The sequence below is a fragment of the Pectinophora gossypiella genome, chromosome 13 (assembly GCF_024362695.1).
Source record: "Pectinophora gossypiella chromosome 13, ilPecGoss1.1, whole genome shotgun sequence".
Lineage (NCBI taxonomy): Eukaryota > Metazoa > Arthropoda > Insecta > Lepidoptera > Gelechiidae > Pectinophora > Pectinophora gossypiella.
In genome coordinates, this window is record NC_065416.1 from 7682670 (window position 1) to 7708593 (window position 25924).

At 37.1% G+C, this 25924-nt stretch overlaps 5 protein-coding genes across 6 annotated transcripts; 3 read left to right on the top strand and 2 right to left on the bottom strand.

Moving 5' to 3' along the window:
- The first annotated feature begins 147 nt into the window (after positions 1-147).
- LOC126372238 (uncharacterized) lies at positions 148-1709 on the top strand. The gene is made up of 2 exons (XM_050017915.1): positions 148-631; positions 722-1709. Exons 1-2 carry the CDS (start codon positions 286-288, stop codon positions 1663-1665), a joined length of 1290 nt encoding a protein of 429 aa, XP_049873872.1. The 5' UTR covers positions 148-285; the 3' UTR covers positions 1666-1709.
- A 157-nt stretch (positions 1710-1866) lies between these two features.
- Positions 1867-5693, bottom strand: LOC126372000 (pickpocket protein 28-like). The gene is made up of 8 exons (XM_050017498.1): positions 5656-5693; positions 5112-5306; positions 4609-4762; positions 3454-3584; positions 3199-3372; positions 2768-3032; positions 2326-2524; positions 1867-2117 (listed from the first exon to the last, which is right to left on the bottom strand). Exons 1-8 carry the CDS (start codon positions 5691-5693, stop codon positions 1867-1869), a joined length of 1407 nt encoding a protein of 468 aa, XP_049873455.1.
- A 98-nt stretch (positions 5694-5791) lies between these two features.
- On the bottom strand, positions 5792-11058 carry LOC126372237 (sodium channel protein Nach-like). The gene is made up of 9 exons (XM_050017914.1): positions 10926-11058; positions 10277-10442; positions 9783-9928; positions 9568-9706; positions 9402-9482; positions 8806-9058; positions 8072-8267; positions 6647-6753; positions 5792-6384 (listed from the first exon to the last, which is right to left on the bottom strand). The coding sequence occupies exons 2-9, from the start codon at positions 10400-10402 to the stop codon at positions 6137-6139; spliced, it is 1296 nt and encodes a 431-aa protein (XP_049873871.1). The 5' UTR covers positions 10403-10442; positions 10926-11058; the 3' UTR covers positions 5792-6136.
- LOC126372255 (acylphosphatase-1-like) lies at positions 7318-7695 on the top strand. The gene has a single exon (XM_050017950.1). It carries the CDS (start codon positions 7378-7380, stop codon positions 7693-7695), a length of 318 nt encoding a protein of 105 aa, XP_049873907.1. The 5' UTR covers positions 7318-7377.
- A 13-nt stretch (positions 11059-11071) lies between the features above and the next one.
- On the top strand, positions 11072-25729 carry LOC126372252 (uncharacterized). Of its 2 annotated transcripts, none has more exons than XM_050017944.1 (3): positions 11072-11167; positions 22505-22704; positions 24759-25729. In XM_050017944.1, the coding sequence occupies exons 2-3, from the start codon at positions 22513-22515 to the stop codon at positions 25071-25073; spliced, it is 507 nt and encodes a 168-aa protein (XP_049873901.1). In that variant the 5' UTR covers positions 11072-11167; positions 22505-22512; the 3' UTR covers positions 25074-25729. The 2 variants fall into 2 exon arrangements, with proteins under 2 accessions (XP_049873901.1, XP_049873902.1); XM_050017945.1 differs by lacking the exon at positions 11072-11167 and adding an exon at positions 17914-18026.
- Positions 25730-25924: the final 195 nt, after the last annotated feature.

The window sequence follows — 25924 nt, forward strand, 5'->3', positions numbered from 1 at the left end:
TAAGGAATAATTCAATTTATTTATTCAGTACTAAAAATAACTACAAATATGTTACCGGTTCAGTTATCTAAAATTGTTTGTTTTAGACAACCATTTAATTTATTCTACCTGATTACAAAGTTTTCTTGCTTACAATAATTGATAACATAATTCAACAAGCATGCGTTATACCGACGAGTGAACATTTGGTATGATTAGTTATTGTGAATTTCAACTACAGTAGCACATATTGTGCCCTAAAAGAATTTTTTGGAAGAATATTCATATTTTAAAACGTAAATAGCAATGGAGTGCACAAACGATGATCAAACAAAAAATGGTGAAGTGGAACACATTACGGAAGAAGATGTAAAACTTATATTGGCAAACAGTAGTTATTCAAACAATGAAGGGGTGTTACGGACCTATCAAGTTCGCTATGCTAGTGATAAAATGTTGGGTTTCCTAGCAGATTACTATAAGCTCAAAGTAGTTGTTACAGAAAAAAACGATGATAAGAAAGTTCTGTCTTTCTTCATTAAAGCCGTGTCCAGAACCAATGCATCGAAAGCACAAATGGTAAAGGAGTTAAATCTTTTCGAAAAGGAATTGCATTTTTACTCAATTATTAAGAAAGAACTGGATATCCCAGGTAAGATAAGAAATATGTGACAAACAAATTATGCAAATGTAGATTACATAGATGTTTAAGTTATGAGTTATAGTTATATTTTTGTTATAGGTTTAAAGCCTTGGAGTGCCAAATTTATATCAGCTTTGAACGATGCGATCGTCTTTCAAGATTTAAATGCACTGGAATATAAGCTACGTGATAAATTTGAAAGGTTTGATATGGCACATACAATACAAGCTTTGCGAACCTTGGCAAGGTTTCACGCATCGTCCATAATTTTCGAAGAGAACCGTAAAATCATGTTGGGTAAACCCTCCTACATTATAACTGACGAATATCAGCATCTTTCAAATCCAGCTGGATACAAAAATACTGATCCATGGTTTATTCAATGCAAGAAAGGAGCTCTCGAAGCCATCAAAACTTTTTCAAATTATAGCAATAATTCCCTTGTATTGAGTGCAATCGAAAGCAGATGGGATGAGATTTGGTCATCTGCGCTGCAACTATGCGACCTACCTTCTAATGATCGCAACGTAATCTGTCATCGAGATTTGTGGAACAATAATATACTGTTCCGTTACAATAAAGACGGTAATACGCAAGAACCTGATGATTGTGTGTTCGTTGACTTTCAAGCAGCGAGATACCAGCCGCTTGCTGGAGATATAATGTTTCTTCTATACTGTAACTTGGAACCGAAATTTCGTGAGGAAAATCTAACAGACTTCTTAAATTCCTATTATCAAGAACTGGGCATGATTCTTTGTGACTTTGGAATTTCCATTGACAATTTACTACATAAAGAAGATTTTCTGGCGTCAATAGAAAAACATCGTCTCTGGGGTCTTATTGCATGTGCATGCTTGATACCTGCTTTCTGGTTAAATGACGACCTTACCACTTCGATTTTTAGTGATTCATCAAATTTTGACGAAATATTAACGAAAGACAAGGCTACGTTTATGATAAATATGATGCAAGCACATGAAGATTACAAAAACAATCTCATGGCCGTATTTGAAGAAATTGTAGAAAGGTATTGCTTGTGATATTGTGTAAGTATTTATAATAAAACCATATTATAATAAAACAACATTGAATATTTATTATAATTTACCTAAATCGATCCTAATTACAATAGAATCAAAGCTTTTGTAGCGTGAGATAGCGATCACTAGCAAACAATAAAGTTCCATGCTACGACCGTTAGGTACATCCCACTTCCCACACCAACAATTACAACGAAATTGTTAACGGTTAGAGTGCACCTGTCGTCGTTTGAAGTGATTGCCATGTGTTTTGGCGCGGTGGTACCTCCAGTCGAGGTTGGGGGCGAAGTTGTTGTCCTGAAGGCGGCGAGTGCCAAATTTCCTATGCCAGGGGTCGTCGTCTCGCTGGCTGTAGATGTCGCAAAACGGACGGACGAGAAGAATGTATAGAAGTTCCACGAAACTTAGGATGCTGACGCCGAGAAATAAGCCACACGTCCCGCCAGTCGACACTGAAATTACAGTTGCATTAAGATTAGGTTAATAAATAGACATTGATTATTTTTTGGGGCCTTGGGCGGCTCAATAATATCTAATAACCCTAATAATACGTATTGATAATGTTTGCCATTAGTACACACGAGAGAACAGAAAACCTTTTTTTACTTATTCATGGAAGTTGATGATAACTTGCATTTAACATTTAGGTTCTTTCCTTACCTACTAAGTCAAGAACGCCACGAACAACGTTCCTCCTGTACCTCTCACTAGGAAGCATGGATAGTTCAATTTGAACGGTAGCGAAATTCTCCCCGGTAGTGACTTTAAAGTCCTTCATGATGGATATCTCCGCCTCAGTGCAGGAAGGCAGACAGTCACAGTACAAGCCAGGTCGTGACGACCATCGGGCTTTCAGCACCTGCAAGAATGTAATTCATGCATTTCTGATAGAAACTACATAAAATTCAAATGAAACCAAAAATGAAACAAAAAAAAAACATTCAGTTTAGTAGTAACTCTGATATTTTCGACTAATCTCAGATATGGTATATGTTCCCATAAATATTAGTTGCTTAAGCAAGTTTTTTTCAGAATCTACTATATCTTTTTCGTCATTCAATATCATTCATGTGTAGGTACACTGGTTTAGGTAAGTACTTACAGACAGTTCTTGCACGTGGTCATTTAAACAGATGATTCCTTCGACGTCACACTTCAGTCGTTCTGGCACATTCGGCATGAAGTAATTAGTGCAGTTACACAACCGTAGTTGTGCATCTTTCCTGCACTGTACGGTACAGGCTGTGTAAGAATAGTGGTGGTATACTTGCAAGGAGTTCTCGTCGGAATAACGACATTTGCGTTTTCGTGGAGCTATTAAACGGGCACCGTAGTCGTTCTCGACGTTTCTTATGGTGATGTACCGTCTGTGAAAGAAGAAATAAAACGCTCTGTCTACTAGAATAGATAGGTAGATACATGACTCATGACTGATTGAAAGAGGTAAAATGAAAAGGTTTGTGAAGCATGGACATAACCAGCGGAAGATAAACACAGGCTGTCGAAAATAGAGATGATAAGGATGTAAATTACCTGTGAAACACTTCTGGCCCAACAGTGAGCACGTCTGAACCTATGGTAGTCAGCGTTGGTACTTCTTCCTCATTCAAAACGTAGACGTTAGCTGTCACCAGAACATTGAATTTAATGGCGCCAGGCCCGGTAGTTTTATTGCTAATCATTGGATATTTTGGAGGATTTTTGTCTCTGAAAGAATAAGCATTAAGTCTTATTTTACTCCTAAGACTCCTAACATTGCAACAAGAAAGTTCCAAACTTCCTTCTTACCTTCCTTGAATGGTATTGATTGCGAAACAAGTACCGAGCTCGGTGTCTAAAGGCCTGAAATATTTGCAGCAATCGAAGGTTTCTTCGTTCCATGAGCAGTTAGCAAGGGTGTCTTGACAGGGACTTCGAACCTGAAACGTAGGCACCGTTCTCGTCGAAAATGGTAGAAGGTTGTTCAAAGAAATTCATGTGCAAGTCCACTTTGCGCTTCAAATCATGTTGTAAAACTTCAACAAATCACGCGTGCCCCGTATCACTGACACTTATCTTCAGTTTTTTATGGAAATTCACAAACTAGTTAGTGATACATAGTAATTACATACATACATACATAAACTCACGCCCGTAATCCCTAATGGGGTGGGCAGAGCCACAAGTAATCAAAGACAACTTGCAGCCACTGTTGATACGATGTTGTAAGCTGGATATGATGAACCTTATGGTGATAAGGGATCAGCCTATCGCCCATAACATTAGTCCATCATGTTAGAGGACACAATCCCTCTGTCGGTTTTTACGACATGCCCGGGAAGACAAGCAGCTGAACGTTTTCTATGTTTTTTATTTGCTCCCAGAACAGCATAGAAGCACATACATAGTAATTGGTATTTCGAAATAAAAATTGGTTGGTACTTTAACGTTTCCTAATTAGTCTGCAAGGTTGTTGTTTTCTTACTACTTCCGACTCTTTTTACTTTAATAAGAAATACCAGCGTGACTTAATTTATGTTATGTATAACATAATGTCTACTAAACAAGAGATTGTATCTTCACGCTTTAAGCATAGTATATTAGAGAGCCACTGTACCAAACGAAATAAAGTAGCGCTGTGGTAGTTCCTACATAATTATATTCCGGCCAAGTAGTTAATGCCACCTGCGGCAAATCTACAATAAGTCACGTCAAAAAAAACCTAATTATATACTTATCGCTCATACTACTTGTGTTATTTATTATATCATCTTGTATGTCTGGGCCTTCTTATGTCTTGTATGTCTATTGAACTTTGAACATTGAATTCCATAACATCCGATTTATGTTTTCTGTACGTTACCTTTCAGATCAGTCCGATCTATGATGTTTGTGGGTTGCACCTTTAAGTATAATTTTGCTTGTAATCGTAATAAATGTAGGTAGTGAAAGGCGTACACTCACCAAAGTTGCGTAATAACTGATATTGGACTTTATACAGTCTGGTAAAGGATTCTCCAGTCCACAAAATTCTGACGTGTAATACGTTATGCCTTTGAAATAGGCCATTTCTTTTAGTACTTCCTCCATGTTGAAGTCGTGGTCTGGTCCCCATAAGCTATCAATGTAAAAATACATTTAAATTGGTTTTACATCTCCTCCCCTACTACTTTTATAAATCCTTATCAATATGAATGATGGGGATTTTATATGAATTAAACAAAGAAATACGGCAGACTATGTAATCATCTTACAGTGCTTAATTCATAAAAGGACCATACTCTTCGTAATAATTAGAAATATCGGCGGCTTTGCATTAAGAAAGAATTAGGCGCTTGTATAAATTAGCCGGAACCCCTTGCACTGTTGTCAAGTAATGAGAATAAACGGTCCGTGATGCAATTATTATTACTCAACCGGAGTATGTTATACCTAACTTCTATTTACTGACCCTAATATTTACTTACCCGTCAGATATTTCCTCAATTCGTTTCGTGTTATCGTTTTCACAAATAGCAACAGACGGGAAGTGCGTGTTCCAGTCTTTGTAAGTAGTTTCCACGACGAAGGAAATGGGGTTGTTCTGAAACGCTCTGTACTGGGCCGCGATCAGCAGAGACGACCCGTACCATGACAGAGCCACTAGCACTGACCAGAATATCCTGCAGTTTCAAGTCACAAAATATGGTCAAATATTTGTACATTTATTTCAGTGATAAAATTAATGATATTAAAAAAAAAATAAAGTAATTGAAAAAATGATCTTAGAATAAAATCTTAGTCTTAGTCGTTCGTTTCGTATCGTTTATCTTGCCTACTATTATTTATAATATGTCTCAATTTATAATACCCAATTAACAAAGCCATAATAAATAAATAACAAAAACTCTCACAAGGACCTACATGTTTTAAGTTTGTTAATACCTTTCTATCCAATGTCTTTTAGAATCCGCAACGAATCGAAATCCATGAATAGACGTCGTTTCCGGAAAACTTTGGATCCCATTCCACCATATCTCTACGTATCTTTTTACTGAATCCGTATTCATTTCGCCTTTAGGATACCTTTTACAACGGAAAATTGCTTGGAAATAAACTCAAAAATTGTTGGACACGCATTTTATTACGGTATTGTGCGTAACACAGATCAATACACCAGATTTATGAATAAATAATGAATTTAATACAAAAGGTAATGCGACTGATGCTAATCTACGTGAGATCTCGACAGGTGAGCCGGCATTGATTTGTGGTAGGAATCATATTTCAACACATTTTGCTAAGGCCAGTAGGTACCTACCTAAAAGAAAACCTAATGGTATTCTAATTAGGTTTAGCGGCTACTTCAATTGGAAACACCAAACTAAGTAGGTAGTTATAGATCACCCTATCCTTTCGAATACAGCTTGATAAAGTTTGCAAACTATCCCTTCCGGTTGAAAAATATCTTTACCCAGCAGCGGAAGGTTTATAAAACCGCTACTTTAACAATTCACTGTAAAGGCGTATTCTGCCCGCGAGTCGAGCTAGCCAACTCGTTCCAATATATTGGTCGATATCTCCTGATTGGCTGGAAGTGCGCTGGTGTGGTATGTTCTATAGCGACGGCGGCGGCGCGGCGCGGCTTCTCCTTGCGCGCACGCATCTCTCTTATCAACTTCACAGTGAAGAAATAGATGAACTCTAGCACCGATACGAAGCTGAAACCCGTCACGAAGCCGCACGTTGAGCCAATATTGCCTAAAAGATGAAAAGTGAATGCGTGTCTCTACATTTTTCTCAAATTTTATGTAAATAAATGGCATTTTATTATTAAGAAAACTTCTTCAGGACGATAATGTATTTTTAGTCGCCTGTTTTGTGACTAACTTCATCAAGAAAGTTTCAAAAATCCATTTAAGTATGTAAATATTAACACATTTGAAGATTTAATTGTTCAAGAACTTACTGTGCCTAAACAAATGCAAACTACGTACATGTGAATATGGTTAAATCAACTCACTAATCAAATCGAACCATTTCATGATAACATTTTGCCCGTAGCAGTCAGCATTCGCTCGCGCGTACTTCACATGGACAATGGAGGTTCCGGTGAAATTCGCGCCGCGCCTGCAACAAACACCCAACTTTGAACTGTATACCGTATTGTTACAGCTAGGTACATTGTTCATGTTTACACGAGAACGTTTGAATTATGTTTTCCCACCCACGAGTTTCCCTATGTCTAAATTGTGAAGTTGTTCCATTAATCATACAGCCTGCGCTTGTTTCATGTTTCATGTACTCGATCTGTAGACTGAGGTTGCTGTTACATTGCGGATGCGAGTTGTGAAGTTACTTTTTTATTAACTTGCATACTTTTAAAATATCTTGTTCGATGATGCGTAAGAAGCGCATGAACGTAAGATTAATCGTGTTCCCTACTTACTTACCTACTTTGCAATTGAAGTAGACGATATTTTACCAAATGCCTCCATGCGTAATATCAATGATACGTTGTAAATGCAACTAGTGCGACACAGGCCTCCGCATAATAGTCGGTATTTGGTCGGTATAAACAAAGTGAAATCCATAACAACCTTCGTAGTTGCTAGGAATACAGGCACGTATCGAACTGGTCCTGCGTTTCCCCAACGACAAAAAATAAACAAGTGACAAAAATTATAATGGAAATGTAAAGTCAGTGTCTAAAGCTTTTTATTTAAATTATTTGGTAAATTCTAATTATCAACAATGTCCGCTGCAGCTACGGTGAATAAGAAGATTGGCCTCATTACCACCGATTTTGAGGTTTTCGGCAAAGTGCAGGGAGTTTACTTTCGGAAGCATACGCAGCGACGAGCCACTGAGTTGGGCCTGAAGGGCTGGGTCATGAATACTGCTCAAGGAACGGTGATTGGCCAACTTCAAGGCCCTCAAGGCGCTGTCGAAGACATGAAAGTCTGGCTGCAGAAAGTCGGGAGCCCGAAGGCGAAGATCGAGAAAGCTGCCTTCAGAAACGAGTTGCCAATAAACAACTGTGCGTTCAGAACCTTTGAAATACGTCGATAAACCAAAGACTTAATCTTTTTTTTTAATTTATTTAAACCCATGTTTGTGAGTACTAATACGACTAAGCTTTTGTAATAAATGTTTACAGAAAGATATTTATTTATAGCTTTCATTTGCATCAGCCGGAGGCTTCAAATATTAACAAAGTAGATTAATTTTATCTAATTTCTGTGACGTAACTTATTATCTAAATAGTGGGAGTAAAAGATGTGTAGTGTTCCCTCCGTCGTCGATTAAAATCCATCGTAAAGATCTAGTGATGTACCTTTTTATACTTTTATATATTCTTTTGAGAAATATATTCTTACATAGTTGTAGTCTTAGCTGAGAGTAGGGACACGGTAACACCTAGTTGTGAATAAAACAAGAATCTTACAGCCACTCCATCCTATCGCTGTCGGAGACGGTGTTCAGCTGATCAGGAAAGATGTTGACGTTCATGAAGTCATAGTTGTAGGCAGTCTTGGAGCAAGTGGGGTAGCACATGGGACAGGGGATGCCGCCGCCCACCATGTCCATCTCGAGTTCTTTTGGGATCGGCTCCACCATTGGACGAACGCTGATTGATTGGGCTGGGAGCAGAAAAAGGGAATTGTACACAAACCAAACAAGCGGCACAGCGTAGAATGACACCGGCTAAACGAGCTCTTTCTTCGTCATAAACTCGAATAAAATTTATCTTTTTCTTGCTGTGGCCTGTGTGATTTACTTATGGGTAGTATTATTCCTTATCGTAAGTAGAGACTATGCTCCGTACCTACAGCGATTATTTTTTAGGAGAGGGAATGCCTTATTTATAGTCGTCATCACTGTTGATATTTTACACCGGTAATTATATTGTTTAGGCTTGGCATTGTTTCAAGCCATCAATCACCTTGATTCGTTCAATTTCCATAAAGTGAACGTAGGTGCCTACAATAAGACAGGTCTTTAATCACCGAGACAATTACTTTTGTAACAGTTTCGACAGATTTAATCCTTTCGCGCTTGCAACATAAGCAAACCTTTCTTATTTAGGTAATATTTGCTATAAGTAGGTAATCTCGCTCATATCGACATAATTTACTTACCTACGGACTACGGACTGAGATTGCTAGCTCAGTAACTCACCATAATATTTTCTAAGGCATCCCACATCCCGCATGTCACAAGTTCTTATATCATTCATTTTGGGCATATTGAAGGGCGTGCAGTTACAATTGGCAAGCAGGAACAGCATCCGACACTTGAGCATGCAGTCACTTGAGGTGTAGAACGGTAGATAAGAGGATTCGTCGTGGAACAAACACGCTCGAAGTTTCACCGACACGTGCTGGATGTCACGTGAGGCTGTGGTGAAACTGGCGGTCACCATTACTGTCATCTGGAAAAATTTACGGTCAATCGTCGGTAGAACCTGAAAATTGTCATACGTGATTCGCGAACATGGAAATATATTATTAGTGATCCATGATCGAACCACGACACAAACCATTTTTTTCTATAAGAATACAACTCCTAGAATGTTTATTGGTGTTGAAATAATAAAGTAACAGTTTACCATTACTAGACCATTCGATCGTGTACGACAGGGCGTGATCATTTGCCGAGTATTGAACCCTTAGTCAAATGTTAACCGTTTTAAAAGATTTCTTACCATCCCTGACTTGACTCAAAAAACTTCCCAAAACAAAATTAATCGTGTTCGAATCATGTTTAATTCTTACTTGCACATTTGGACTGATGATTTGCATTGCAAAACTTCCGCTAGGCGCGTCAGGAAAATCATAGGCGTCTGAGAATTGCAACTGGAAAAGATTAACAAACCATTAGATACTTACTAATGAAACCGCCTATGCCAGTGCAAATTCTTATATTCACCGGAAACCCTACCTGTGCTCCTTGTAGAGGTATGTTGTAGAAGAAATCATCAGTTTCGTCGAGTTTAATTAAAACTTTCAACCCTTGATCAAAATCGAAGGTGGACTGGTTACCATAGTTGTACATATCAATGCTTCGAGAATCGGTATTCCTGGTGAAATTACATTATTAGTCAGCATCAACTGTTTACAAAATATTTAAAAGATGTTTTAAATTTAAAATCATACTCTTCGAAGGAATCAGATTGCCGGAGGTAGTTGAATGTGCAGCAATAACCGTTCATAGTGAGTCGGAAGTCAAATAACTCAGTACAGTTTTTCGTGTCTTCATTCCAAGAGCATTTCAATAGAAGTTCCTCGCAACGCGGTGTCAGCTGCCAACAAACACAGCGCACAAAAACAAAACAATGAGCAATTTGTATTAGATAACTAGATTACGTATCTTCTAGCTGCCATATTCTCATTCGCAAAACATAGCAACGTGCAAATTGTGTGCAAATGTTATTATCTAAGTCTCAGTGCTACATTATTTTACATACACATAAGTAAAGATCACGCCTACTTCCTTTACTTTTAATTTTTTTTTAATGTTTTTATATAATTTGTGTCGCGTGATTTACTAATTCTTATTTTTTGATGACAAATAAGCGTTTTTAGACACGAGATTCCTCAACTATCATAAGATCAAGAAAGATAGTTTTTCTTTCTTTTTTATAACTCACCTTTTTTATAAGTTCATTGACGTCGTATGTGCCTAGTACCTGATGCAGCTTGAGTGGCAGGTCTTCATCGTCTGTCGGGTGCATACTGTTGTACAGCTGCCCCAACCCGAACAATATATCTAACATCTCACTCTCATTGTATCTCTTGTTGCGTTCTTCTTTCAACCTATAATATTTCTAGACTAATTAATAATCATAATATTTTCTAGAGTAATTACTTTTATTTGAGAATACATTGTAAGTGATTTAATATCTACCACATTACAACTGTAGAATGGAACTAGAAAGCAAGTTTTGTGATCAAGTTTGGTATGGAAGTTAGAATATGAAAATATTGCAGCATAAGCTTACATGAAATAGCTACAGAACACCACCTTGTGTTCAGTCTGTAGCATTTTATCACCGATAATAGTAGGTTTCTCTTTTGTTTTGTATTTTGTTTTTTTTTCCTGTTTTTGAAATCAAGTATTTGTTATGTTATGTTTATTAGACTTTCAAAGTAGTATAGCTCGCAGGTCATACAACATCGAGATGAGAGAAAACGGCAAAGAAAGGGCAAGAGATACCACGAACAAACTGACGAGAGTTGATCTGTGTTCAAAGATGGACGGGTTACGAAGACTGAAAATTATGATATAATAGGACTTACAAATCTTGAGCCAGTTGAGTGACAGCACGTTTGCTAATCCTGTTGTTGGAACAGATGCCCACTGCTGGGAAGATGATCTTGCTGACGGAGACGCCCTCGGGGAGCTGCGTGGTTACCAACGGCGCGCGGTAATACTTCCTGAACGTCACCCATACTAAAGAGACGGAGCAGATCAGCGCGCCGATCAGCGTTACAATCCAAATGATCCTAGGACGAAATGGCTACCTATTAATTATACGCAAGTAAGTGATTGCAAATTATTTTTTAGATTATGTAACGTGTCTTGTATGACTTGAAGATCTGCCTCGGACGGCATTCACTACTTAGCCAGATACTGCAAGTTGTTATTTCGTACGACTTGTAGCTCTACATTTTATTTTAGCAAATATGGGACACATGACTGATAGCTATTTAAGGATACCAAACAATATCAATATCATCGACTTTTTTGTGATAAATATTTATAATTATGTTACTGGACTAGAAATTGGGTAATCCAGAGAATTACCGATGCGATGCATACAACTGTGATTAGCGAGATACGAATAAGACAATAAGTACAGGTCTCTACGCGAAGTGAAACAGAACGCTAATATCAAGCCTAATTTAAAAATAGTCGTTTCTGGACTCTCCTCCAAACCGTGTCACAAGCAATTTATGGGCCATGAGTCACTGTCTGCCAAATGACGCAAATAACAGCTAAGCAAGTCTTAAATGTGCATATAACATAATGTCTGATCATTTATTTAAATGCTTTTGCAGCATTCGCGACAACGCACGCCTTTAAAATGCTAGACGATTTCGATAAATCCACTGTATGTATCTAGGTCTGCACCATCCATATTTAATTTGTTTGTATTATGATATAGGTGTGTCTTAATATGATCCTTATGATATAACTGGCATAGCTTACATAATCGGCAAATTACATCAAACCTTGCTGGTAAATTACGACAAATAAGCCACCGGCATAAACAAGTTCACAAGTTGCAATAGTACGAGAACTTATCACGATTACTTTCACGAACGTACCTTTCAATGAACGATGTGTTATCGTTCACAAGATGTTTGAGACCGCATATAGAAGACTCTGCACAGTACTCCTTGCTCACGGTTTTCAAGCTTTCTTTTAAAACCTCATTTCTTTTCTTATACCGTCTACGATATCCCAAAGAGTATGGGGAGTTTTCCGATGTCATATCCATGTTCGTTACGTTTACCGAATGGAAATCAACATCTATGGGTTTTTATGAAGTATCAGTCCTTATAGTTTAAAACCAGCGACCAATAGCAGTCGTTAAGTATTCCATTTCAAGATAAGATCAAAGCGTCAAAGCTATGTTAATTGCTATGATCGATTGGCACTTATCGTGTTGATTTCGGTCTATTGTTTTTATCATTTGCCCTTAAAACGTGCCCTTTAAAAATAACATGCAAATCGATCCAACTTCATGCAATTTTTCTATTTAAAACTACATAATATACAAAGCTTTAACAAGCATTTCATGCCGTTATCGCGGAATACGTATAATTTTAACAAGTGGAAGCATGCATATCTATGCAACAAATCATCTGTTTTTGCATATGAATTTTTAACAAGTGTGTCACCCACATCCAGGGGTAACAAATGGGTCTGAGTTTTTTTTTTTTTTTTTTATTAGTTTTACGATGTTAATCTTTATAACTCAGCTAATGAATTATTCAAATATGATTGCGGCTTGCAGTAAGAAGATGAAATGACTTTGGCATTTTGCAAAAAAATATTTATAAATTGTATAATTAATTGTTTGAGTGTAACGATTAGATAGCAATAGTATATTATATTCATGTCTTGGGCGCCGATGTGAAGGGAGTAATTCGGAGAGTTTGGGTAATCCAACGCTGAATGTAAATATAAATAAATAATGCTAACTACTTATTTAGGTATCTACTTGATTTCTGTAGAGAGATAGAAAAGAATACCATTTTTGTAGGCTATTTAATTTGTTATCAAGTCTAGATTTGATCAAACTACTTAGTAACACGCAAAGTTGCTTCAATAACCATAGATATGTATATTCTATCCACCGTATACAAATATTTGAGGCTAAGGTAGTCCTCTTCAGTGTTACTGCCAGTTATAAGTATCTTATGAATATGTACAAAAGGACGTACCTAACTTGTTGTGGGATGACTTTGGCCCCGATTCCTGCAGACACCGCCTAATTTTATTTTAGGTTATATCCGTCATTTTCGTATCCGTCGAAAAGGAAAGGGACGGATGATTCACAGCTCTTAATTTTAGGAAGAATGAGTAAATTAATGTGTCGGGTTATTGACTGACGTAAAATTTTTAGACGGTTGGTTTAGATTTGTGCTTAAAATTGACGTGTGTTCCATAAATTTTATGCTTGTCGATTACCCGTCCCTTTCCTTTTCGGCGGATAAGAAAAGGACAGATATAACTTAAAATAAAATTAGATGGTATTTACAGGAATTAGCACCATTATTTGAGATAAAATTAACATCATTAACGTAAACGGCTTGGCTATTTTGTACATAGTTTTAAGTTTACGCGGTTATTATCATAATTAAAACACATAATAACGGGTTCTTACCGCGTTTAAATGCCGGCCGGACGCCATGATCACGGGATGACACTTGCAACAGTGTCGAAATATCGGGAGTCTCATATCCCCATTTAAACGCGGTAAGAACCCGTTATTATGTGTTTTAATTTTGGCTATTTTGGTATAAATACAAGTTAATGCTGAATAGAGGCTTCCCTTTAGTTTACAACGGGAAAGATATTTAATCAAGTTCAGCTGTCCCCGTGAAGGGGACATGATTTTAGGGGACAACGGGAATAGAGGCGTTTGTTATAATGAAACGTACACCACGCTACTCAAAAGATAAAATATCTTTTGCTTTTTAATATAATGTATTGGCCCTACAGCTTTTGAAAAGACTCACTCGATACACGACACCCACCTCAAGCTTGGTTACAGAGCAACCAAAAAGATGCTGTTCGAGGAGAGACATAAAACAAAGCTTCGCAGACCGCGTTTGTATTATTAGTAAGCTGAAGTTTTTTGCTATAACTGAGCTAATTGACCACCTCGATAGACGAGAAGCAGTCAACGCCACGATTCACCGCAGCAACGTTTCTTTACTGTCTATCAGAAATCGCTCGGCCTTACATTTTAACTATGAGGTAAACACTATGTCGGACAAAACGAGAGGTCTAAGCATCACATGACCGTTGCAAAACCGTTGGCACGCTGACCATCTCTCTCCTACGCACATTCACTGACTACAATTTGTACTATCTAATTACAATTACTTAGTATGAAAATACTTATTAGCATTGTCGCCCCATTCGGCTTTTGAACACATTTGAATTGTTTGTTAGTCGACTTTAATAGTTTTATTATTAAGCTTTAATTAATAATATTTCTACATGTATATGAAATGTTATTGAATAATGAATCCTGACTCCTAGTGTCTAAATAGAATCGCAAGGTTTCCGTATCCGCTTTCGAAAACCCTCAAAAATATTTGAATTTGTCGAGCGATGGAAATAATATTAGACAAACTATCTTTGATTATAATAGGTTCTTCACCTAAGCCATCAGTTGCGACCTCTGAATCATGTTATAGACTGGGTCAGCAGTAAGTTTCGCGGCAGTGCGTTCGCGTTCTACAGCTAAAAATATCTCATACTACGGTCAAGCTGTTACCACATGCCGCATCCGTGACCACAGGCAGGTGAATGCCCGACTTCGATTAGGTAATTGACAAGTTTTGAAGCTTTATAAGAGTAATCAATTATTAAGGACCGATCATTAGAAGTAGACCACTTTATCTCGATCATTAGAAGTAAAATACTTTATCTTACTATCTTGAGGAGTCTATCCCTTCTAAGAGACTCAAATTTCGTCACTTATAAGTCTTCTCGATGAAACTATTATCACAAAATCAATAGCAGATCCTGATCAAACTGGTCTGCATTATGTAAGATGGTTGACTGCAAATTTATTGCCTGTGCAATATCCCGCTGCAGTTTTTGGTGATTTCAATGGCCTCGTTATGACATACAGATAATAAACAGTTCAATTTATTACACCTAGTCTACGTGGGACCTGCCGCTTCGCTCATCTTCGACCCGATATTTTGTGACTTGATTCGACAATAAAATAAAATTTTATTTAAATGATAATAAAAACTGCATTTTTTTTACGTGGGCTATGCGGTTAAACTGATACTTGGTTCACTATGTTTTAACTTTTGTAATTTATCAAACTTTATTAAACTAATTATATAATAAAGTCAAGCGATGCCAGACTTGGATCTCAGCATTACAAAAGTATATTGAGTGCATTTATTTATTTACGCCACTGCATTTTTGATGATTCTGCTGGGTTCCTTAAGACGTGTGCTGTTTCTCCAACTTTCCAATGTGTCTTACCGTCGAATATTACTTAGGTATCCACCAATTCGAACCATTTGTTTTCACTGATAATATGTCTCTTGACTGACCAAGTTCCTTCTCTATGGAACATATTATTATTTACAATGTCTGTTAGCCTTCGTGCTCTACCGTGCTTAGCTGCGATAGTCAACAAACTGCTTTCTTTTTATTTAAAATTGTATATTGGCATTATTCACACGTATAATTCATTATTAACATAGTAACACCCCTGACATGCAGCGTATCTCACGATCTCCAAATCCGTATCTACACCATCATCTGCTTCTTAATGTTTTCACCAAGTATGTGCAATGTGCATTACAAAATACTTAGTGGTGCACGCCTTTCAGTTGTATGTACGTACAGTCGCTAGTCTGCCCGGCGGCCACCGGGCCATCGCTGCGCAGGCGCCGCCGCCGTGCCAGTCTCGTGATTTTGTGCAATCTAATCTACATTCAAGAGACAATATAAGCGTTGTAACATAATTTTTCCTTTCATTGGAAACGAATGTCGTAACGATTACCATGTTAATGTGCCGGCAGATGAAATTACGCTACATTCTCTTCTCTGTTAGAAAATTGTGGTCTTTTGAGTTTTGTGATGCGACCTAGATTCGCTCAGCTATTGTTTTTGACATAAACAATGTATGTGTTTCTTTTTTGCAATAGTAGGTACCTTACCTACTTATCATTTTCTATCAACGGAATAATTATATGGATTGACTCTGTCATTTCTGGAACTACGAATTACGTGTCACTAAGGATGTGCCCAAGTGATAACTCGTCTGGAGAATAGAAGACCATGCTGGAAACAAACTAAAGATACACACTCAACACTGTCAAAGATTAGCTAAGACGATTATAATAGATATTACCAAAGTGGAAATTTTCCTCAAACAATTTAAAATAATTTATTCCGTTATGAGTTTCATAATCTCTATGGAAAAATAATTGCCTTTGACTCATAAGACGATTAAGTATACCTACCTAACCTACTAGTGACATTGACCTAAGATCAAATTCCGAGATTCATGTTTAGTGGATTATAAATATACCAGGCCTATCGGCAGGTTTACTTTTGTTTAATTTTTGTGCCATGCATTTAGGAAAAATAAACAACTAAGGGCTATCGTCTTCAAGCGCTCTTGTTTATATTAGCAAATTGTTTCACGATTCTCTGAAACCGTTATTCTCGGTTTTCTTACGAGATTGCAGATTTTCGAATGTTATTTACCAACGAATAGAACTACTTACATGGCTCAACACTACTACTCAGTAGATTCCACACAAATTAAGGGATTAGCTATTTAGCTAGGGAATGCAGAAGTGCTTTCGACAATTTTCGTAAAAAAATAATTACTTAATTGCTCGTATTGTAATAATTACTTAATCCATTTGAACTTTAGACGAGACATTATTGCAGTTTTTGATTAAGATATTCAACAGATGCAGAATGTTAATGAAAGGCATTGCAATAATTTTGTATAAACTGCTTATACTTATTATTGATTAGGTAACTAAACTTATTAAGGAAAATAAGGAGGAGGAAGGAGGTGTCAATTGCTTTTTACGCGGGTTTATGGATAAATCCTTTATCCATACTGCCAAGTATACACTTTACATATATGGCCCTACCGAAAGGCAAATTGCAGCCACTAACTTTGTAAAGACGCAAGTTGACGCAACGTATTCTAATTTCTAGCCCGTTTTAAATAACAATACGCCTACAAAATTATAAGGTATCATAAAGTTTACTCATAGCCGATGGGTTAATGGCGCTATTTTTGTATTAACGATGGATGTGTCGCAAATGATCATGGACAGGACAGTAGACCACACCTAAGTACTATACATATGTACGTAATATTTTGCTCTTTATGTATGTCAGTAGGTAAACAAGTTCAAGCCGAGTGTTTGGAACATCATAATAGCGTGTTTACGATCTCATTGCGGGAAGGAACTAAAAAACTGGAATAAGTAGTCATAGGTGGTATTTCGAGCAGGTATTTTTATACTATGTAACCGTAATAAATAATAGGTATAACTGCCATACTATACCTAATAATAAAACGCTAATAATATAAAAATACTTGATTTACATACTAGTTACTTACTTTACTTTTTTATTATATAATACTTAGTTCGACTAGTTTTGCTTCCTCGGCATCTTTTTGCTGCTTCTGAAATGCTTATCCTCAACAGCACAAAATGAGGGACCGACTTTTGGTTTCCTTATGCATACAAAAATAGGCATTTACTACCGAATCTCATAATATATTCACTGCTTAAATAACCAAACGACTTTTAGAATATTTATCTATTCATTAGACAATGTCATCCCTTCCGACCTTGCATCGCGGTCAAATTTTGACCTTTACATAACAGAATATTCTGGGCTTGAAAATTGAAAGCACAAAACAAAATTGGATAACACGCGTGAGGAAGTGTAGACGTTCAACGGCTTTTGCAACGGCCGCAGTGTGGTGGGTTGCGCTTGCGACTCGCGCCTTGCCATTCTCTCGAGACGATCTGCTTGGCAAACAGCCTCCAAGGAGCACCTCTTTAACGTAAATGGACTAAAGTGTCGTGTGTGAGTGTGTTGTGGTGAATTGTCAAACAGTGGATTGACGTTTGTTTAAAGCTGCTAATAAGGTCTGTTATTTTTTGTGATGTAATTATTTTTATTCTTATTACTTACTTATTTATTAGTTCGTATAGTTATGTACAACTGACGTATGTGTGTGCGAAAGATTTCAGTGAACTATATACCCATATATTATAGAGAACTTATTATGAAACATATGATCTCGTAAAAATACATAAATGCTCGAAAGCGAATGCAAGCAGGTGAAGGAGGACCCTTATTTATACGAGTATATTTACACTATATCTACTACTAGTCACAGACAACAAACCGTTAACCACAAATAGGATACTCCACCAGGTTGCTCCACTGTGTTGTGTACACACTACATGTATCTACCTACTATTAGGTACTGAACAGGCTCACTGAAAATTATAGTTACAGGTGCTTCGTTTCTTGCGCCAAAAACATAAAAATGTTTAGCTTTATAAGTAAGTAAAAGTAAACGTATCTGAAAAAGCGTGTGGATGTGTGCTGGGAAACCCTTCCGGTCTTTAAGCGGTGTGTCCATAACCGTCACCTCATCCGGAGAATTGTATTTTCTGTATCTTTAAATTATACGTGGAATTGTGGGATGTAAATTTCATACATAATGAACATACGGTCCGCGGAGGTCCATGTTGCTCTATGCAATGGAATGACTCACCACATTCTATTAAAAGTTACATAACTGATTTTAAACTTTAGAATTGTGAACTAATTTTAAGTTCAAAAAAGCCGGTCAAGTGCAAGTTCGACTCGCGCACCAAGGGTTCCGTACAAATTGCCACCTGGGGCCTGTTTAATAAAACTTACAATTGTAAATTACAACGACAATTTGATGTTCATTGCGTATCTAACATGAAACTGCAAAATATTCGTGATCACACACTCCGCAATGTACATCAAATTGTCATTGTAATTTACTTATTATCAGAACCTGAATACCAACCACAAACAACCACCGAGGACCCGAGTGCTCATAAAGACAAATAAAACAAGCCCAAACTCGGGGATCTTACGTCATTTTAATGTCGAGTTCCAATCATATAGGTCATCAATTTATGCTGAATACCAACCACCTGGGGCCAGAGTGCTCATCAAAACGAATTAATGCCCAAACTCGAGGAACTTGCGTCATTTTATTGTTGAGTCCCTATGACCACTTGTGGTCATAAATCGGACCACCCGTACTGGAGCTACGATACATAGACAAAGGGATATGCGAGTTATAACGCCCCTCTCTGCGTTGCGTTGTCGGGGGTTAACAAAGATATTTGAAGGAAGCTTTGCCTTTGCATACACACATAACACAATATAACAACATACGCAAAACGCCCGTAACATAGCTGGCATGGAGTGGGTGTATATACTATACACCTCTGCCTATCCCTTTGGGGATACATGCGTAATGATGTGTTATGTTGTTAAATACGTTTTTAAACGCTACAATATTTTTTTTGTCGTTTGAACACTGTTGTCACTATACTTCGACTAGATCGCGATTAGTTAACTAACTGCAAATACAAGTTTAAAGTTTCTTGGTCATATCTTTAGATTGCGTTGATTTAGAAGCTTGATTTTTACAGCTTCATGGGACCGCAACCATTAGCATTACATGTTAATTTCAACTTGATACCACCACGCGTTTCCGAGAAAAAGGTCTTGACAGGGTTCCATTTTTCTTTTTGAGGTTCTGAATCTTAAAAATATCGATAAAATGAACAATAGGATAAATAGGATAGGCTAAAGGCCGTATCATGGTCGTATCTAACTAGGACACCATGGTGGCGCTACCACTCTGACACGCCAACAACAAAGTGTATGCAGTTGTATAAAGTGAACGGCCTCCGTACTCCGTGGTCCAACGCTGAAACCGTTGGGCTCACGATCCGGAGGTTCCGGGTTCAACTCCCTGTGGGGACACACGACACACGAAAATCACTTTGTGACCCCGAGTTTGGGTTTAGGATATTACAGGCTGATCACCTGATTGTCCGAAAGAAAGATGATCCGTGCTTCGGAAGGCACGTTAAGTCGTTGATCCCGGTTACTACTTACTGATGTAAGTTAGTAGTCGTTACATGAGCCATGTCAGGGGCCTTTGGCGGCTCAATAGTAACCCTGACACCAGCGTTGATGGGGTTGGTAATCCACCCCACAACCCACATGATAGAAGAAGTGTACCTCACTTAAGTACTTACCTAATAGTGTAAAAAATTTGATGCCTGCAACCGAAACCCGAATAGTTTTCCACAGCCGCGCAACCTTTGTCCTTTTGTTTGATAGTAGCATGGTAGGTAGCATTCCAAGTTTAGTATTTTTCTAGAGCATGCATATTTGTTTCACGTGTGTCTATTGTTGAGAAGAGGAAATAGGCCATTCTTTCCATTCCCATAATCCCTTTGCATAATCCCATGAGATGTCTTCCGACAGCAAAAACATTACATTACACTCGCATTGTGCCAAAGCATAATAATACATTTCATAATATGGGATTCCAAAAAACTAATTTACTGTCGTAACGAGTGTCATGACATCAAGTCGTGACCGTTCGCACGGTCAGGGTTTTGTAAAACATAAGTTTTGGAGTAGCATTAGGCCAAATTAGTAATCCATACTAAGTAAATCTGTTTCGGACGTTCTGTTTTAACAAAAAACATTACTTAAGTAAAATTATATTTTATGCCATTGAATTACACGTAATTTCGATAGCGCATTTTTTGCATATATTTTAAGGTGAAGTTACGCCACATTGTTTTGCGGTTTACGCGGTTATTATCATAATTATAACACATACTTAATACTCGGTTCTTACCGCGTTAAAATCAGTGTTGAAATATCGGGAGTCCCATAATGTATCCCTGATTTTAACGCGGTAAGAACCCGGTACTACGTATTTTGAAGCTACGCCATCGAAACTCATGTAATTTCGGCCATAGTTATCAGAGTGTCTTATCCGCCGCTCAAAGGTAGACACAAAATGTTGTCTGTGATTACAATGTTAATAGCACACCTGCAAGCAAAGCAAGATTTCAAACCCGACAATAGCGTCAGAAGTCGGTGGATCGCTAAATACGTACCTAGTCGTGAACGTTCGCACGTTCAACATTTCGTAAAGCGCTAGTTTTGACTAAGCATTAAGCCCTCGGCACTTATGTTTGTTTGCTACTAATAAGGAATGCAGGCGGTCCTCTATTGACCAACCACATTGTGCGGTTTTGAAAGCGAGATTTGTTTAGATGGGTCGACCTTGAGGTATTGTCCGACGCACGCGTGTACTCGACCCACGCTGCGCTGTAACACCTGTTTCTAAACATACTTAGCTTCATACTTTCTTTCTAGTATATTTAATTAACCTTATAATATAGAATAAGGAATAAATACTACATATAGAACGGCAACTCTCCGCTCCCTACCAGCGGCTGAGGTAGGTTTATCTAACTATAGCGCTATAGGTACTAGCACGGGTCGCAAGATATATACATATTTATTTCCTATACAAAGTGACTTTTTACGTCATGTTCATGATTGATAAAAATGTAATGCTAATGATTGAAATATCAAGGAAATAATAAGTTACCATATATCTGTAAGTGCGCTCCTAATTCCTACAATGATTACTTGATTTCTAATAACTTTGAATATTAATTAATGTATTTATGTACACCATAAATATTTTACGGACCAGCCGATGTACGAATAATGCCCGCGGGGTAATAAACTAATATTCATAAAGGCGGTTTCAAAATACGTGTGCTGTCATTCATTGCGTGTTATCTGAAATCCGCATCTTCTAATTGATAAGTAGGTCACAGAACCATGCGGTAATTCCAGTTGTTTGAGTAAATTGGCCTGTTATTTATCAAGCCTAGGGTAAATTGCAGGAAGTGCATTAGGGTTAAAGACGACATTAATTGACTGGTGATGACCCCTTCAGTAGTGCATGACGTAGGATACTCGATAGACGGTTTGAACAGGTTCGCAAAACGTGACTTCACTATATACCAAAGATATACCTTATTCACTATATACCTTATCCCCATGTTGGCTTCATGCGGCCCAGGTTTCCAGGTACAGTATAAAAAAGTAAATTATACAAAATTGACTCTTGGGAGTTCTACTCGTACATTTCAATGGACTATTGAATAGAAATATTTGAAAAGAAAGTGATAAATAAAAGAGCATGTCGCTTTTTGGGTAAAACAGTAGGTATGCGTTACGAAGGCGGATAGCGCCTTACAGTGAAAACCCCTTACGCCTTAGGTAAGCGTATTTTGATTTGATTTTCCTCAACAAAATTTTGATTTCTTTCAATTAATTTGAAACCGAATAAAAATTTAGACATTTGCATTTTTTTACCTGGATTGAAACTAGCTTTTCTACCTACGAATATGAGGTTTTGTTAACAAACATCACTCCCGAATGTGATTTTTGAAAAAGGCGTTTATGTGCTTTTCATTGTAAAGCCACGATAGACTCATAGACGACTATCTTATTGTTAAAGATCTCACAATGAAGTCCATACTCCTGGTGCTAACGAGCACGTACTTGGCGACGTGCCTGCCTCCGCCCCACCCGGCCGTGGTGGCGGTGCGACGGCAGGAGGAACAGCTGCCCCCACACCTGAGGAGCCCCACGCTCTGGAACCCTCACCTACAAGAGATCCTGCCACTCACTAGTCTACTGCATGAAGGAGAGAGTCCGGTAAGAATGTATTATATAATAACACCTCTCTCTTCTCTGGTCATTAATCTAGTATTAATATGTTAATTATTTTTTGTTACTGCAAAAATACTGTTACAAAAGATATCAACGCGCTAAAATTATTTTTTAATATAAAAATGACAACGTTAATGTCTTTTACACTACTTATTTTTTTAAATAATTATATATACCTATACCTATTCTCCACAATAAAAGAGAGTAATAGTAGAGGCTGTTTGAAACACTCTCAACAACCCTTATGTCAGAGTTGACGCTAGGATACCAAGCTACTATTCGTAGTTGTGTAGCCACATTAGAAGAAAAGAGATTTGGATCTTTTTTAACTAGTTATTACTTTTTTATTGTAGATAGGGAATGTTTAGAAATACTTAGATTATTTGTGTCAAATAAAAATATTTAAAATAGTAAACTTCAACGTTCGTTGTCACTTTCATTATTAACTATTATTAACGCGTTGATGTCTTTTGTATACAGTAACGAAAATATAGCTTTATAATTAGATTTGTAATGAGAAATAAAATTAAGCAAAATTAAAAATTTTGAAAAAACCCACGACGGTAAAAATCTCATCGAAAAAGAATAAAATAACTCAAAACCCCCGACTTAACCCAATTATTATGTAACGAAATATTATATTAGACTTAAAAATACTTTCTAAAAAGAGTTGATATCTCGAGACATCGGTAATAGATATACTTAAGTACCTAAACAATGAATATGGATGTTTACAGTTTTTTCCTAACGTGTCTGTTTCTCGAAAATATACTTAAATGTAGCGATAATAATTTTACCATAATACATAACCGAGGAATATCCGTCGGGGGCTGCCATTAACCCAGCTAAAGTTTTTCTAGTGACGTGAATACAATTATTGAAGAATTGTAGATGTTTAACGACGACATAAAATACACTTATGAGTATAATTAAATTTTTGTTGAAATTTCATATAGAAAAGGCAAAAAGTCCTTACCAAACAAAGAGGACAGTCTCACAAAGTGATTTCGACAATGTCCCCATCGGGAATCGAACCCGGAACACCAGATCGTGAGCCTAACGCTCTAACCACTAGACCACGGAGGCTGTTTACTTAATACTACCTGATTATTGAGTGATGGGTTCAACTTTATGAATTAAATGAGGATTAATTGGATGAATTTGATTCACTTGACCACACAATCCACGTGCCACTTATAGTCGATCTTGATTTTTCTTTAATCTTCTCTTTAATCTTCGCCAATCACTTCGTATTAATTTATCTACAATTTATTGATTGTGATCTGGGATCTTCTCTGAAATCTGGCTCGAAGGACCATGAATATGCCATCAGGCAAAAAGGCATATCAATGCCTTTTTACTGATTTTTAAGGGATTTAGGTAGCAATGAAACAGCACCGTGTTCGACGTAATTACGTGTAATCAATGGAACCGAAAAAAAAAACGCCTGTCAAAAACAATTAACTAATAAAAACTATTGCAAATAAATTGCTATTATAAATTGAAGAGGCGTTTCGGATAATATTTATTCTAAACACTAATATTGTGGCGCCCCCTAGTGAGTTACAGACATGACACTTGTCTAATAACATGAACTCATCAAACACAAACCCGTTATTGAAAACCGCATCAAAATCGGATTATTAGTTTAGAAGATAATTAATAACATTTCTTTGCACAAACGCACACACAAACATCTCTCACCCTAAACGCATATACCTGCTCCGTTCCGTCGTGGGTAAAAAAACGAATTATAGAGATACAATAGATTAGAAAGAATATTTGTTATTGAATCGTTACTATTTTATATTTTACCAGTTGCAAAGTAAATATAATATTCGATACTCCTGATTCGTTTTTGGATTTATTCTCTGCTTTATAAATGTTATGTTAAAATTGAACCTTATTTGATCTTGACCGACAGTAATATGCAGGTAAATATATCTGCGATTACTACGGAAATCAAAAGTACTTAAACTAAACTTTGTAATTGAATGTCATAAGAAACACTGACGCTGATATTTTGAATAATTTCGTAGGTATTCGAACGAGCAGCGGACAACGTCTCCAGGCAAGAGATATACAACATCCTCACGCACGCGGGATTCGTCCCACGCCGACCGCGGCCCTTCCAGCCTGATCCCAACCACATGCACCAGCGTCGAGTCAAGACTGGTCAACAACACCCAGCTCACCACCAGAACTTCCACCACTACAACCTTCTACAAAACGGTCACCAACAATTTGGCCAACAGCATAATGACCACCAACAATTTGGCCAACAATACGCCAGTAACTTTAACCAGGGCTTCTTCCCGTATCTTGGCAACCCTGAACTATTACAATACTTGTAATTTATATATAAATTTGTAAATTTACATACATACATACATACATAAACTCACGCCCGTAATCCCTAATGGGGTGGGCAGAGCCACAAGTAATCAAAGACAACTTGCAGCCACTGTTGATACGAATTCCAAAGATGGATATGATGAACCTAGTAAATTTACATTTTGTGTTATTGCTATTGGTTTGACAGATTTGTCGTTACCATTGCCAAATCGTGTGGATTTGCTTGTATTACCTATGTTTCGTGCAATAATTGATACTTGTTATGTTGTTACGAATAATTAAAAAATCGTTATTTTATTATGTTCCTAGTGAACTTAGGTTTAGTTATTATTGTCTTAAAAAGTCTCTTAGTAATGCTAGTATTTAAAGATAAGTAAATAAGTAATGAACATTTTAATGGTACCAAGAAAACGTTTTGGTGTAAATATGACCTAGATACGATAAAATATAGAATTTAAAGTATAATATACAAATTAAGGTAAAGTGTGTATTTTGCGTAAACTCTAATCCGCTTATCAGTCTGGTTGTATTCGCACAAAGGAATCCCACGAATCTCAAACCCTTGAAGCAATGTTTTAGTACAAACTAATTTAGATAAGCTCTGTACATACCTATGTAAATACGTGTAACCTTAACTTAGAACAATTAAAACATAATAATATGAACAATGAGTTACCTCAGCTGTATTATTTTATTACATGTAACCTTGAACGCTAGGCTTTCGCCTCGCTGCATGACCACGGCATTGCACAATCATATCATTATCACATCAAATATTTACTACATTTGCACAATGTGAAGAATAGAATTTGAAAAATCACCTTGTAATTATAATAGTTGCATTGATATT